This window comes from Siniperca chuatsi, linkage group LG6, assembly GCF_020085105.1.
Source record: "Siniperca chuatsi isolate FFG_IHB_CAS linkage group LG6, ASM2008510v1, whole genome shotgun sequence".
NCBI classification, from domain to species: domain Eukaryota; kingdom Metazoa; phylum Chordata; class Actinopteri; order Centrarchiformes; family Sinipercidae; genus Siniperca; species Siniperca chuatsi.
This window is the reverse complement of record NC_058047.1, coordinates 27,144,621-27,161,312: the sequence shown is the minus strand read 5'-3', so window position 1 is coordinate 27,161,312 and position 16,692 is coordinate 27,144,621. Positions and strand designations below refer to the sequence as shown.

Here is a 16,692-nt window from a genome sequence, read left to right as displayed (position 1 = left end):
TATTCGTCATATTTAATATTCCACATTTAACATTTCAATTTCATATTGTATATATTGTATTTTGAATAGTTTATTCTATTTTATTATGTCAAGCACAGTGCTGGAGGGGCGAGACAGAAAATGATCCCCACACAGTGGAGAGATATGTTGAGTATGTGACACTGGAGAGTGTCCCAGTCTAAAGCTGCTATGATTCCCTCTCAAATCCAGATTTCAGATTCCAATTCTAAATCAAATTCAGTTTCCAATCAGAGCTGTTATTTTGTGCTGCCCCGCGGGAAGCTGGAAGCTACAGTTCCCGGTAGTAGTTGCCTCGTGACAGCCACAGGGCGTCGCTATATTCACAAACACCAGATGAAAATGAACTGTGTGTGTCCGCGGGACCAATGGGACCGCTTTATGCAAATCGGTTGCGGTCGCGGAGGTTTTACTACTGGAAACGCCGGACTCACCGGGCACCACAGTGAGAATCTCACAGGAAGCAGCAGCATTTCGCTCTGGATATTATTGAACACCAAACCGATCGGATGTGCAATATGACTTTTGAAGAAACCAGTGGAGAGAATTCTTCAGAAAGGTTAGCCTGCGCTGTTTACCTGTTAGCACTTCTCTTGCCTTGGTTGTAACTTTTGGATGTGAACTTCATGTTTTTAAGACTCTTGGGTGAAATGCCCTAACCTGGACTCGTTTTATGTGACTTTCCTTGTCAACTGAGGTTTCTCTCATACTGTCAGGTGGGACTGTATTCGGTCTCATACTGTAGCGTCTGCTAAGCTTTAGCGTTCGTTAAGCTAATTGTTTTAGCTAGCGTTAACGCTAGCTACGTGTTCATTATTTCAGTGTCAAACCTGTACGTATGATAAGCAGACATGTCCTCATTGTTACGTCTTGGCACACGTTGCAGTGTGTATCAGACATGCAACGTTACATCATTAAGGCCGACTTTGCTATCAACCATCTCGGGAATAACAATACAGGATAACCTGGTCATAAGAATCTGAAATAACACTCAGCCATCGCCTTGACCTGTGTTCTTGTGTGTTTTGCTGGCTGATATTTCAATAAATGTGTTCTTCCTCAGGATGGAATCGGTGGCTAAAGCATTAGAGGAGGTCCTGAGCTCTGCATTGCCTCAGGGTTGCATCACTGTTGGAGTCTATGAGGCAGCAAAGTCACTAAATGCGTAAGTTAATAATAAAATAACCACTTGAGTAAATTATCTTGAGACATATTGCCCTTTCCTCACAACCCTCTCTTGTTGTTGCTTTTTTTTTTTTTTTTTTTTTAGGGATCCAGACAATGTGGTGTTGTGTCTGCTGGCCACAGATGATGAGGAGGATGTGGCTCTCCAGATCCACTTCACCTTGATCCAGGCATTCTGCTGCGAGAACGACATCAACATCCTGCGGGTGAGCAACCTGAGGCGTCTGGCAGAAATACTTGGAGGAGTGAAACCTGGAGGGGAGCCCATGGACCTGCACTGTGTTCTAGTTACTGTAAGTGTCATCACTCATGCCTGTTTGCCGTGGCACTGCCGTTCATTGCTCACTTCCCTTCAGACTGAGTTTTTTTTTTTTTTTTTTTCCCTTACTAAGGCCATGTCAGTTTTACTACAAAGGTCATTGTCAATACTTGCAAGGAACCGTTGCAAGCCGTGGTTGTGCAATCTGAATCATTTCAGTCTGTTTGCACGATTCATATATCAACTGCTTTGTCCCTTCTTCTGCAGAATCCTCAGTCGTCACTGTGGAAGGCCCCCTCGCTGAGCAAAGTGAACAGATTCTGCAGAGACAGTCGCTGTTTGGATCAGTGGGTGCCTGTTATCAACCTGCCCGACCGATGAAAGCGCTTGGAATATTAATGTATTGTGTGCATTGGGGGAAAAGTAACTGCACAAGGCCTGTGTTGCTGTCTGTGTTGGACTCCTTTGGAAAGTGCCCCACAGAGAAGGACGGGAGGGGCAGAAAAAAGAGAACACAAGGAATCGAAACGTTCCAACAAATTTACCAGGTCAGGGTGAACTCGTGTGCCAAGGAAGAGTGACTCAGCAGTCTGGGTTCCAGGATTTCCCATGTATGACTGCGCCTTTCTCTGCTAAGAAAGAAGCCTTTACAGGAAACTGAATCATGTGAGAGGACAAGCACACGTGGTGGTGAGCACAAGCGCAGGACTGGGGGGGAAAAGCAGACAGAGAGCCTCAGTTGACAAGACTCCAAGAACTGGACCACGTTGGAGCGGACCAGTCAGAGCTCTCAGCTTGAAGAATTTTTCATGAGAATTCGACCAAATCCGAGTATTTCTTTAACAGCACATTTATTTAATAATATTTAAGACTTGTCACTTTGATAAATCAAAAGGGAAATTTTTCACAGTTTATTATTATTATTATTATTATTATTATTATTATTATTATTATTATTATTATTTTAAGGGCAATGCAATGTTTAGACTTGTCCACTAACTGATGTTTTTATGTGTTATTAATTTAATGAATGATATTTATTGTGCATAGTTCATGGAATTCTGCCTTGTTAAGTTGAATGAAATAAACAAACAACCAACAGTTCACGGGGTGGTTTTGCCTTGATGATTTGCAGGTACTACAGGTTTAGCGCGCTTGTAGAAAGTCCAGAGGAACAGTACGTGCCTCTCGTGGCCTCAGCCGGCACATATGAAGCTCAGCATGTTGCTCCACAGGGTTTCGGGTTTTGTCCTGGCATGTTACTGGGCAGGTTCAAGTATTTATTCGACACATTTCTAACCTTTTCTGCAGCTTGCATCTCTTGGACCAAAAGCAAGACAATTGTTTGGGGTTTTTTTTGGTAGTATGTTAAAATGATTACCATCTTTTTACTTGAGCGTAGAGTCAAAAATATTGTTTTGTACAACTTAAAATAGTAACCTATTCTAGGCTACAGGCATGAGAGACCTTGAAATCAGCTTTTCTCCTGCATGGGAACTCTAGTCAAAGTTGACCGTTTGCACATTTTGAGGATAAAGTTACACTGAGGGGAGGAGAATTCCCATTGTAGTATGAATCTGAGTGGGATGGGGCTCATCGTGACAGCTCTTTCTTCACAGCCTTCTGCATCTACGCAATCAGAGCTAAATTTAATGCTGAGTGGATTAAAAATAGCAGAGAGGCAAGAAGGGGGAAAAAAACACGTGGAAGACCCATTTCAGACTGCAAAAAGAGAAAACCAGAAATGATTGGTGGGGAGGGGCAAAGCCTTCTACGCAGAGGGTCACAAGACAATGGATGCATGAGTCAGGGCTATTCAGGTCTCCATTGCTAGAGCTGTATAGTACTTTAGCTTCATGGCAAAAAATAGCATTGTGAATAGAGGTGTTCTTTCCCCTGACCACTGACAATAGTAGCACTTGTAATTAACAGGCAGGGTACGCAGAGAGGCTGACCTGCTGCAGAGATGCCGGTGTGCAGCTGGGGCCAACAATCCTCACTGGTGGTCCTATAAAGTGGTGGATAACAGATGGGGAGGAAAAACTGGGTCAAAATGCAGGACTGACTGGAAGACTGGAGAGGAGTGTGGGGCGTGACAAAGAGGCCGGAGGGTTTGTGGGCGTGTTGAATTGACTGAAGTTAAAGGGTGCAGTTTGCAAATGTGACAAAATGCAGATCTACACTCCACTGGACTGATGTTAGAGTCCCTTCAATGACACCTGAAAGCCAATTTGATCGTTAAAAGACCTCGACCAGAGCCTCCCTGTCACGCAGGGGAGGGGCCACTAAAAGTAGGTGAGATATTGGAGATACTGGATTACTGGCTTATCCCGGAGCTTCTCCACCGCACTGACAGGTGATACAATCACTGCAAACAACGGTGCTACAAAGCCTGTGCTATCCATCATCTCACTCCAATGAGGGTTACATCAATGTGGGCCAACAAATATGGCCTGACCTGATTGTGGATGTAACATCACACCTGAGGTGACTGAGAAAGGAGAGCAGAGGTAATTGCACTGGTTAGTGCCATTAGGTAACAACTAATAGCACTAACGCGTGCAAATTAGGTCAGAGTAGTTTTGGCTGAATAGGTTTCTCTTTCTCAGTTTGGGCAGGGAAGTGTTCTTACCCTTAAAATACTGACTGTGTGTCATGAATACCACCATGCTGTGTGTAAAATCTTCATATAAACTACATTCAGCAAGTTAATACGATAAATTAAAAAAAAAAAAACAAAGCTGTATGAATGAATGTAAAGCAAGTTAGCAGGTTGAGTATTTGAGTATAGTTTTTCCCAGTGTGAACACTTACAGGAAGTAAAGCCACAGGGACTTTACACATCAGTGAAGTTTAATGTAGCCGGGAACAACACGAAACTGTACTAACCTCTGGCCATGTGGGATTCTCTGTTGTCATTCACACTGGTCAAAAGCAATAATCTGAACAGAACCAGAGCCTATACATTTAATTTTAAATTAGCATTATTTGATTTTGTTGGCCACTTGGCAGTGTGACAAGCTGTAACATGCCGAGTGACCCCTTCCACATTACGCAGTCATTTGACCTATTGTTAATCTAGAAATATTGATTAGTGTGTAGTGCAGCTTTAATTCATACAAATGGCTATTTTACATACAAACTAATAAATGCATGCATTCAACACACTCTCAACCAAATACTTTTGGAATTCACATAATGTAATCAGATATCCTGGCTTAGCAACCAAGGCTGTCAAAATACTTGCTTTTTCTGTAAGGTGTAAAAAAAAGCTTATATATACAGTAAGTTTTTTTTCCCCTTTTCTCACCAGGTGTGAGAAACCACAAACATTTTAATTGTTTTTCTAATAAAAACACAAATTCATATTCACTAGTAAAAATCAACCAAATACATCATTAACCAAAATAACACATTCAGCTTTAATTCAAAAAGTTGAATTAATGTCGCAAAACAGAAATTTAAAGTTGATGTTTGACTGAATCAGTATGATCCTATAAAGTACATTAAACAGTTAAAAGCAAGCACATACATGTGGTTCATGGAAATACATACTGGGCTACAATATTTATGGACATATATGGAGATATATCTTAATGCAATTCATTATTGAACATGAGTCATTTTGAAATATGATGTGATACACAGAGTTAATAGATAGTAGTAAGATATAATCCCTTCACCTAAGGGCCTTTCTTATTCACAGTATTAGACAACAGCACTTATGTGACTAAAAAGGTAGTTCAGAGGTTTAAGCTGGATGACTTCATTATTAAGGCCCTGGCTGGTAAAATTGCAAAATGAGTTGCTTATGTTTTGCATGAGCACACAACACACAAATGACATAAAGTCACAGCTACACACTGCCAGTCATATGTTCTCATAATAAAATCAAAGTAAGCTTTAGAGCAGTTGTAAACATGGAATGTTTCAAACCCAAGAGTATAACAGTCATCTGGTGTTTATAGGTTTTAAAGTGCCTGAATAGTACAGTAATAAGCCTCAGCTCTGCAGACAGAAAACAGAAGACTGCTAAAAATATATATATATATTTTTTGGGACACTGAAAGTCTAATAGTGACATTAAATAGGTAGATTTGATAAGATGGCACAGATTGGAATCCTTTATTTCAGCAATGATGGCCTCATAATGAATATTTATTTACATAAGTTAAGGAATACCTCTTGCAAAAGGTTCATGCACAATGTGCAATGATCTCAAAAGTTCATACTGGTATTTTTATCTATACATGTTTAATTTTTAGAGATAATTGGACCAAACGTTTTAAATGACTTTTTAAGGCAAATGCAAACCAAATGAGTAAAAAAAAAAAGAAGAGACATCTAGACTATTTTGTCAACAGAATTCACCCCTCTGATATTAAAACTTCTCAGTTTAGACATCACATTCATCATATTTAATAGCTTTGCATTGGATTCAAATTAAGTAGGTATGGAAAGTCGTATAACAGGAATGCAACTAGCTTGAAGGAAAGAAAACAGAAAATCACGTGTCAACTTATCCCAAAATTCTGAATCTACACTGTAAGTGATTCTATATCCTAACACTGGAAAAAGAAATTCTCAATATCTTAAAATGGCCAGTTTTTACAGACTATTATTTCTGACTGTGACTAGAAGACTAAATATTAAGCAGAAGCTGTGTATCAGTGGCAAATGGACCTTCACTCTTTCCATGTGATGGACAGCACAGTTTACTCGTCCAACGACAGGATATCATTATCGCGGATGCGCGACTGTTTCCTGAAGCAAGCCTAATGAAAGCAAGAGGTGAAAGCTGAAAGCCTAAAATCTGATTGGACCAACGATTGAGGGGGCTTGTTTATGCACACTGTGATAATTAGAGAGTCAGGAACTCTCCCATCCATGGCACAGCTCCTTTCAGGCCGAGGTCTGTGGCCTCCTACATCTTGTCAGACAACAAGTGCAGAGAAACAAAAGTCCCCACTGAACCATCATACGCACTTTTAATCTTTGAGCTAAAGTTTTAAACTGAGGCCACAGCTTCTGACCTGCCTGTTCTTTGGTGTAACTGCTATCTGACTGCAAGGCAGAGAGGCATACATTCCTTGAACTGCAGCAGGCATGTGAAAAGGTTAGGATGGTACACTGGTCTTAAGATAAGTTGTGAACAGTATTACTATCAGCTAATATCCACATAAGAATCAAAAGGAGTTCAGGTGTTCCCCTACAAAACAGTGCAAGGCTTTTTGTCCTTGAAAGGGTTTTCTGAAGCGGGGATACCCATGAGTAGCGGGTCATTCTTGGCATGTTCTCCACAGTAGCGCATCAGGTCTGATGAAGCCTTGGACACCTGCAAAGAAATCAGTCCACACACTGATCTACCTTGGCATACATAGTAGAAGTAAGACATTCAGAGTGGTGTGAATGACTATGAATATAAAGGCACCTTTATCCTCTCGATGCTGGCCTCTATCCTCAGCTGCTGCACCGTCCGCCTGGCCTGAGCTATGCTACTGGAGCTCTGCATTTTTGATGACATTGCAGTCTTTGGCAGCTGTGCTTAAACCTGGATTCGAGGGGGAAAATACACTTACTGTAACTACATTAATTAGAGATGCAGTTGGTATTTGCACAAACTAACAAAGCAATACATCTGATATATCTGTGATACATCTGTTCAATTCATTCCTGGCATCAAGATGTTCTGTGGAATGAAAGAAGCACGAAGGTCAGGCTGCTACTAAACATACTGCTGAAGCTATCACTGCCTTTATACAAAGTCAACAAAATCATTTTAATCATTCATTCCGGTTACTCAAGATAATCCACAGACCTATTTTCTACCGTACTACACCCGCCAACCGTATCACCGCGCAGAAGGAAACGTGCATCTACTCATGGATGAGAAGCTTGTGCTTGTGACAGGGCAGGATGTAAACATTAATGCCGTCCTCCTCAGCTGAGCTGTAACGTTAGCTAGCTCAGTGGTGCTAGGTGAGGTAGCAGTGTCAAACTATTAGTTAGAATATTATTGTTGCTATTTATTATTGTTGCACACTTCCTTCTGTGCGGTAATACGGTTGGAAAGAAAATAGTTCCTACATGAAAGCGCTCACATCAAGATCTGTGGATTATCTTGAGCAACCAGGTCATTTCTGGAAAGAGACATTGCTGGTGAGTTTTTCAAATGTATCTTTAAGCACCACATAGCTGAGTGCTATCTAATTCCATTATATTCAAGAGAAGGCAGTCATCTCTACGACCGAGAGGTAAGTAAGAGCCGAGGTTGGAGTAGAACCAGGGCATACACAATTGTGTCATCAGCATAAAGATTTCTGTTAAAGTACTGATTGAGAAGAATAATGTTATTGATGTATAATTTAAATAGTTATGGGCCTAGGGATACCCCCTGAGGCATCCCATAAATGACAGCAAGGAGGCTGGATTTGGCACCACCAGCCACAATAATCTCCCTACAAAGTGAGCATAAAACCAACTGAGTGTGACATCGTATACAACCTATAGACTGTAATTTGTTAAATGTGGGATATGCGATTCTGGAGAAATCCGATACAATGACAACAACACAGCGAGTAATCTAACTAATGTTGTTGTGGGTTAACTTAGCTAGGTTTTGGGTTAACAAACTGTCTCTATAGTTGCTGCTGCAAAGCTAACAGCCAGAGAGGACGAGACGGTTTCCCAGAGCCAGCAAACCAGCTCCAGTAATTTAAATATTACTTTTTGTCCATTGTGAAGACAATCGCTGACACTGCTATTTCTGTAACTGCAGGCGAAAATCAAATTGCTATGGCTGTAGTAGGCTAAATTCAGTGAGTCGATAAGGGCATGTAGTTGTGAGTTAACCAAAGATTCTATGATTTTTGCCATGAGGGAAAGCTAAATATTGGAAGGTAGCTGTTGAGATCACTGACATCAACTCCCTTATGTAATGGTAGATTCACGGGAATTTTACATGTAATATCCATCCATCCATCCATTTTCTACCGCTTGGTCCCCGTTAGGGGGTCGCGGGTGACTGGAGCCTATCCCAGTGACTTCGGGCCTTAGGCAGGGCACACCCTGGACAGTGGCCAACTCGTCGCAGGGCGAACACAGACACAGACAAGGACAGACAACCATTCACTCACACATTCATTCAATACGGGCAATTTAGAGTTATCAATTAACCTACACATGCATGTCTTTGGACGGTGGGAGGAAGCCGGAGAACCCGGAGAGAACCCACGGTAACACGGGGAGGACATGCAGACTCCACTACATGTAATATTTCCATGTATATTTCAAACTTAAAACTATAATGAGACTAATCGAGTCTACAGCCATGCTAGCAGCTCTGTGAGGCACTTTGGCACAGTGGTGCTTTGAGCTAAATGCTAACATCAGCATACTAACATGCTCACAATGACAACGCTAACATGCTGATGTTAAGCAGATACTGTTTACCATTGTCATCACCTTATTTAAGTGTGTTAGCATGCTAATATTTGCTAATTAGCACTAAAGACAAAGTACAGATGAGGCTGATGGGAATGTCATTAGTTTAGCAGGTATTTGGTCATAAACCAAAGCATTGGACAAATTAACATTTTGATATGATGATGGTGCTAGATGACAAGTCAGAGCATCACCAAATGAATCATCCTGTGGGGGACATGAATTTCTGTACCAAATTTTGTGCCAATGTATCGAGTACATGATGAGAAATTTCACAGGATAAGTCAAAACACCAGCTGGTGACACTAGAGGAAAAGTCAGGGGATCACTTAAGTCAGTAGGATTCATCCTCTGGGCACCATGAATGTGTTTACAAAATTTCATTTCATTCGATTTCTAATCGACACTGCCATCCCTGGAACCAGGCCACTAGCATTGCTAATAATGTAGATAATAAAAATTTTTATCTGCAGCACTTTGTTTAATGAATGAGCAGCATTGCACAATATTGCAGATATTATAAGAAGTGAAGTTACTAATATGATTACTGCACAAATGTCTAATGTCTATAGCTGTGCAACTTCCCAGAAGTAACAGTTGACTAAATCTGGAATTGATTCAATGTGCGTAAAAGCTGTGGCCCAACCTAACGGACTCCTGTTTCACAATTCCCACTTCCAGGACACAAAGGTTTGCTTTTACCGGCTCATTACGTCACTCCCTGAACTATTTGGACGACAGGCTGCACAGTTGCAGCTTGTTTTCTGCACAAAGATAATGTCTTAGAAGAAAGAGGAACAGCTTCTAATGCAAGAAGAACACGGTAAATATGCTGTTGAGTAATAAATGCAATTTCTCTGTGTAGCCAACAGTTGCTCAGCAATGATAACTTGCAGCTTTTGTTCCTTGAACAAATAAAGAAAACGCACCAGAAAAAGGCTCTGTGGGACTGACAAAAATAATCTTTGACATGTGGTGTGGTTAATGTTTGCTCTGCGCTTTGGTGCAGGATATTACAGAGGAGGGGGACACGCTGAAACGGAAGGGAGATGAAACATGGACTACAGCACGGACTACAGAAGGGAGACAAGACCATGCATCCCTTTAATCCCCCCACCCACTCCCTTCCACTTCCTCCACAGGAAGCAGCATCGCCAGTTACCCTCTAAAGTATAAATGATCAAATATGGGGTGGAGGTTTTAAAAATAGAAGCTACACACACAGGCCAGTAACCAAGGAAACGGAAAACATAGCTGCTGAGGGACAATTGAAGCTTTCCTAAAGAAAACAAGACATTAAAATTACAATTGCACATTTTTTACTGTCAGACTATAGCTGCTTTCATCGTTTTTGCTTTCTTGATCTATGCACTCATTGTTCCAGAATTTAACACTTAACACTCGTGGCTCTCTTGTCAACACAGCTGTAGTTTTTAAGCCCTCAGCTGGGCAGCCAGGCATGAGTGGAGACAGAAAAACAGAGAGCTGCAGTCACAGTGGCTGGTCCTAACCCTTCAACATCTGCAGGGACGCTGTGTGACGCCAGCGACTACTATAGAGCTCAGTAAGTTTGGAAGGAGGCACTAGAGGCGTAATTGTAAAAGCTGTAAAAGACGTTTACATGGCTGTGTGTTTTCTGTTTTACTGCTCCATTGTTGTGTCTGTGGTTTTACTATTTCCTTGAAAGTGGCACTAATGCAGACTAGTAATATAACAAGATAGCAAGATCACAGTTTCCCTTGTCATTAGATTTTTAAGATGCAATCCTAAAGATAACATTAAATTCAATCTGCAGTTTCTTTCTTTTGAACTCTTCTTCTCCATCTTGTCACATTGTTTGCTTAAACATTATTGCTGCATTGCATTTAACCCAAGAAAAATGTAATCAAAATGTAACGTGAGCAAAGTGCATTCATTTATACCTGTCCTGCTGTAACTGGATGATAAAAGTTGCAGTGAAACAACCACCGTTTGGCTTTGTGCAATTCCAGTCTGTTAACATTGATTGTTGTCGTAAATATACACACATATATATTTTCATGCTGCAGTAGTCATAAAATTGGGGACTGTGGAGACCCTTCCCCTCAGGCCAGAGGTGCCAGATGCGGCACGTCGTCTGCAGTAGTCAGTCTAGCAGAGGTGAACGAGTTTAGAACACACACTTGCATCGGGATTGGTTCATCCCCCTGATGTGGGCACACACAGACTGCTGTGCAGCTCTTCTCAAGGAGCTGTCTGATCCAGTGAGGTCCTAAGCCTCAAATGTGCATTTCAAATAATCCTCTGTTTCTGAGCAGTATGGTGGCCAGTTTTACAGTAAACCTGCGGGTTCTGATGGATTATAACATTCTTACAGACTATATCTGTTTTTAATGGGCCTCATCAGTGCGAATAGTTCAATATTTTGGGAAATATGCTTATTCATTTCTAAACTCCAATAGGAAACGGTAATATCAGCTCGACCACCCAACCATGCTTTGTAAATTTGGTTTTTAGTAGTACTTAAACATAAGGTATTTATTTTTATTTTACTTCTTACTACTTATTATATGTCATATTTATTTTTACTACTTATTATATGTCGTATTTATTTAATTGTCGTGTGGTTTTGATATTGTGTGTTATTGCTGTTTTTACTGCTGCACAACCAATTGCCCCCCTGGGGACAAAAAAGTTCTACTTGACTTGACTTGACTTATTCTTCATTTGGATCCCCATTCGCTTCCACAAAGTGGTCACTAGTCTTCCTGGGGTCCACACACAAACAATAACAATAAAAACAAACAACAATTTAAAATCACACAGTATCAATAAAACAAGAAAAGGCAAAACAAGCCAAATATAATGATCAGAAAATAGGTGAAATTACTCTACATGTGAAAAAATAGACAATTGTAGCCTACAATGAAAAAACAAAACAAAATTGTCACAAATACATAGGAACTAAAAGAAAATAAAAAGAATCCAAAAAGGTTCCAAAACAGCAATAGCCAAAGTAACATCTATGTGAGATTCATAAAAAAAAATTTAGTGACTTTTTGAAAGAAAATCTACTTCTGGTCTGTCTGATTCCAGGCAGAAGAGGCTCTATAAAGAACAGTTCTCATCATATAATTTGTTCGTGGACATGATACCACCAGATGACCAGTGATGTGTATTACATCTATGCCAAAAAACAGTATATACTAGGTTTATTATTCCAAATTACACTTAGCATGAATAACAGAAGACAATAATAATTTCTAATAATTGTATTAATCGTTTATGCATCTCACACACATTAGCACAGAAAGAGCAATGAAGAACTAATCTGGCTGCTCTCTTCTGAGCAATTTGAAGTTTTTTTAGTTTCTCAGCAGCACTTGACCAAATGACTGGGCAGTACTCTAGGTGTGACAGAACAAGTGACCGAACAACGTCAATCATAACAGAAGATGGAACAGATGCAGAACATTTCCTTGAAATTGCCATGCCCTTTCCTATCATGGAGATAATGTAATGAATCTGATCAGACCAGGACAGTAAATGATCTAATTTAACACCCAGTAATTTGGTCTTAATAACCTGCACAACTGAGTGCAGTGACGTTAGCAAGAACAATCCTACTACCAAATATAATACATTTAGTTTTGGCAACTAATTTGTTCATTTTCACCCATTTAGTAATGCTTTGCAATTCCACATGTAGATTCTCTCTCAGCTCCACGAATGTTGGTGAAGCCAAGAACAAAGTTGAGTCATCAGCATACATAGCTTGCTGAGATTAATATGAGGAGATTGATACCACTCTCATGTCTGTAAACTAAATTTGAAGCTTCAGCCAGTAGCCGGTTAGCTTAGCTTAGCATAAAGACTGGAAACAGGGGGATACAGCTAGCCTGGCTCTGTTCAAGGGTTAAAAAAACCTGCCTACCAGCAGCTGTGGAGCTCACAAATTAAAACATTATATTTCATTTGTTAAATCCCTACAAAAACCAAATTGTAAAAACAAACAAAAGTTGTGGTTTTACAGGAGGCTATGATCCAGGCTAGCTGTTTCCCCCGTTTCCAGTCTGCAAAGCTAAGCTAAACTGTTTGCGACATCCAGGAGATGTCACAGAGATGAACAGACATGAGAGTGGTATCAAACTTCTCATCTACTTCATGATTTAGATTTATTGCTTTAATGTTTAATAAATGAATACCACTACTAAAATATACAGTATGTGACCAGCTCTTTCTGCAGTGAACACTTTAGCTTGAAGCAGAACATTAATTATATGCAAAATCTGAAGCTGCATAAAGAAAACATAAAAATATATTTTAAGTTATTGCCGTATCATTTTATTTTGGAATCAAGACCTCAGTCAAATAAATGAATGACTGAAAAGAGTCCTCATTCCAGTAAAACAAACTGAAATTTGTCACTGCAGGGTGTGTAATTCTGTGTATGCAGACTGAGCCTTTTAAATCCTTCAAGCCAAAAGAATGTCTGCAATGCCTGCAGCTGTGGAGTGCCTGTCTGCATCCAGCATGTGTACTTATGTGTGGTAAATGTAAACATGTGGCACACTGAAAGCATTGATAAAAATATATTTGAAGTAAAAGAGTGATTTCTTTGATGTGGCTGTGGGGCTTCATACAGGTGGGCTCCCACAGTGCCAGCAGAGAGGTTCTGTAGAGTTTATGACAGCAAGTTTTGCTCTGTGGTGTGTAACTCTACACAGTGCTTGGATCTGCTGCCCGAATAAATACGTTAATAACTTACTTACACTGGCTTCAGATCAACAGCATGAGTAGTACTGAACAGTGGGACAACACTCATTCAGTTGGCACATGCATCTCTTTGGCGTCTCTATGTGATATTGCCAAGAATTTTCTGATATGATCTGTGTTCTACTGATTCATTTGACAATTCTGTAATCTTTAAAATGACAGAAAATAGCGACAAAAGCTCTTCACAATTACCCAGACGTCTTCATGTGACATTTTCAATTCTCAAAATTATTGCAAATTAGTTTGACGAAGAAAAAAATCTTCAAAGTCCACTTTTTCTGGAGCTTACAACAGCATCATATGGTCTTCATCGCCAGATGGTTGACAGATGACAGGTGTCATCGCCTGACTTAAGTATGTTGTCAATTATTTTCTGTCAAATGACAATCAATTAATCAACGTAATTTCAACACTACCTATTACATTTAGTACAGTATAACAAAAGATGAGTAGAGCTGAAATGATTAGTCAATTAATTGAAAAGTTATCAGACAGAAAAGTTATCAACAACAATTCTGAGTAATATATTAAGCAAAAATGTCAAACGTTCCCAAAGGTTCCCAAATGTCAGGATTTGCGGCTTTTCTCAGTTTTATACAATTTCAAATGTAATATTTTTCAGTTTGTTGGACAAAACAAGCAATTTGAAGCCCTTCGGCCCTAGGAACTATTTTCTGACATTTTATAGGCTAAATGATTAATCGATTAATCCAAAAAATGACTGTCCAATTAAAGGATGGGTTCACATTTCTATCTTAAAACAATACTCACTTGCCCACATATATAGTGAACAGCCCTTGTTCTGTGCAAAAATGGATTCTAAACTTTAGCCAACGCTTGTTGACTTGGTTGGCTGAACGTTATTCAGACTGATCAGGAACAAATCCAGAACAAAAACTATTTCAATAATAATAATGCCTTGAACCGTGTTCCACTATTACCCATTATATCTGACATATCTCCTCGCCAATGAAAACATGCACTTGAATAACTCCTTGGATTTATTACGTTTATAGTGTAATAACAATACAAACAAACCAAGGGGCTTTTTGCTCACAGATTACAGAGGTATTAGTCAGTGTCTGATAAACAGAAGGCAGGCTGAGAACTCCAGCCTAAATGATTAGTTATCAGCTCTTCAGTTCCAAAAATGTTGGGCCATGGGACACTGAGCAGCTCCATTATCTGTCCGTTACACTGCTAAACTGCCTGGCAACAACACCGGCAGGCTCCACAGTCCGCTCCTGGACCAGGATCTGTGGCTGCCTCTATAATAAGCTCTGAGGCTTAGGCACATTTGAGAGGAACGGTGACAATGCAGACAGGCTATCAGTATTGTGCCACACTCACGACTGCTATTTGGCATTGTGTGGAACAGAGGCACCGGGACAGGAGTCCAGAGCTTTTACAAGTTTAACTGCGCCCTCATGAGCGCTAATCTCAGACAGCCTGATGCTATCTGGGAGCCAGACTGTCCAGTCAGGCGTGCAGAGGAAAGAGACAGAGGCCTCACAGAGAGAAACAAACACACTGTGTCGCTTCTGATTTTGGTGGAGACAAACGGTATGACTAATGCTATAGCATTCCAATCTGTGTATGAACTTCATCGATTACAAGCTTTGAAGAGCTAATGTGTGAAGTCAGCCAACGGGGAAAGAAACACAGAAGGCGTTGGTGTTTGCGCTCCAGACCAAACCAGGAGATGAGGGTTCCAAGCCGCTGAGTCACAAGCTGTTGAGTTTCTCTCTGGGCTCCACACACCTTTCACCTGCCACACAGAGCTCTGCAGCGGCATGCAACATCTTTGCCAAGGGTGAGGTCAGCTGTAGGACAACAGATTCTCACTCCAGTTTCTGTCGTCCTGTCCTTTCTTCCCACCTGGGCCCCATGTGCAGAAAAACAGGTTCCTTTGAGTGTGAGTTAATGTGTGTGTGTGTGTCTGTGTCTGGTCACACAGCCTGCAGACTGTCACAGGCCATTTAAAAAGTTCAAAGCTTTGAGTAATGTGCTTCTGATTCCCTCAGAATTCATCTTCAGCCCTTCATACACACCCTGCAGAGAGGTATAGTGAATAACATCCATGGATTAGGGCCTCTCTTTGAAGTTTAGGCAACTTTTTCTTTCATGCGCTTCGAAGTAAATGGAAGACAAGCAGCAAAAAAGCCCTGAACCAGGTGCTGCTCTCTTCTACAACACATTATCATGCATGTGCTCAGAGTTTCCTCCCTCGTCTGCTTTGATTGTTTTCCAAAAAAAACGGTAGATTTGGCTTTGGGAGATATTGCTTTGATTTGACACACAGAGAGGAGAAATGAAAAGCTGACACAAGGAAAATGTCTGGAGCTAAATCTGGAAGGCCAGCTGCTTCTATTAATAAATAAATGCTGTCATACAGCAGAATATGGGTGGAGGTTATCATGCAAACCTGTTGCATGCGGAACACTCACAATATGGTAATGTTCTATGGTCTGTTGATCAGTTGGTCCACCACTTTGGTCCAGACTGAAATATCAAAATTGGATGGCTTGCCATACATGTTTGTGCAGACATTCATGGTCCCCAGACCATAGATCCTAAAGTCTTTGATGATCCCCTGACTTTTCCTTTAGCGCCACCAGCAGGTCAACGTTGTCACTTCTCCTGTGATATTCCTCAACATCTACTTGATGGATTGGAACAATCAGTCATGGTTCCCTAACAATGTATCCTAATTTTGTGGACTTGAGTGAAATGCCTCAACAACTACTGGATGCACTGCCATGAAATTCGTTACACAGATTCATGTCTCCCTCTGGATGAATTGTAATAACTTTCATGATCTCATGACTTTTCATCAAGAACCATCATCAGATAAAAAAAAATGAATTTGTCCAATACTTTGGTTTATGACCAGATACCTGCACAAAATAATGACATTCCCCTTTGACCATGCTAACTTGCAACCATTAGTTATGTAAAGGATGGGCTAATTGTTTATGTTCTAACATAAATTTGAAAAGATGTGAGACTACTCCTTTAGCACATTGCAGTAA

General features: G+C 40.4%; 2 protein-coding genes across 5 annotated transcripts in view; one reads left to right on the top strand and one right to left on the bottom strand.

Moving 5' to 3' along the window:
* The first annotated feature begins 350 nt into the window (after nt 1–350).
* gadd45ab (growth arrest and DNA-damage-inducible, alpha, b) lies at nt 351–2,568 on the top strand. The gene is made up of 4 exons (XM_044199098.1): nt 351–577; nt 1,082–1,183; nt 1,289–1,496; nt 1,730–2,568. The coding sequence occupies exons 1-4, from the start codon at nt 528–530 to the stop codon at nt 1,841–1,843; spliced, it is 474 nt and encodes a 157-aa protein (XP_044055033.1). The 5' UTR covers nt 351–527; the 3' UTR covers nt 1,844–2,568.
* A 2,292-nt stretch (nt 2,569–4,860) lies between these two features.
* Nucleotides 4,861–16,692, bottom strand: part of gng12b (guanine nucleotide binding protein (G protein), gamma 12b) — a 30,661-nt gene continuing 18,829 nt past the window's right edge. For all 4 annotated transcript variants that reach the window (XM_044199103.1, XM_044199099.1, XM_044199101.1 and 1 more), the window contains 2 exons: nt 6,894–7,013; nt 4,861–6,797 (listed from right to left, as the gene is read on the bottom strand). In XM_044199103.1, coding sequence (XP_044055038.1) covers nt 6,672–6,797; nt 6,894–6,986 — 219 coding nt within the window. In that variant the 5' untranslated portion in view covers nt 6,987–7,013 and the 3' untranslated portion in view covers nt 4,861–6,671. The remainder of the gene's footprint in view (nt 6,798–6,893; nt 7,014–16,692) is intronic.

Coding starts and splice junctions, on each gene's coding strand:
- gadd45ab (XM_044199098.1), top strand. CDS start 528: ATGTGCAATATGACTTTTGAAGAAACCAGTGGAGAGAATTCTTCAGAA. Junction 578..1,081: donor GGAGAGAATTCTTCAGAAAG/GTTAGCCTGCGC, acceptor GTTCTTCCTCAG/GATGGAATCGGTGGCTAAAG. Junction 1,184..1,288: donor GCAGCAAAGTCACTAAATGC/GTAAGTTAATAA, acceptor TTTTTTTTTTAG/GGATCCAGACAATGTGGTGT.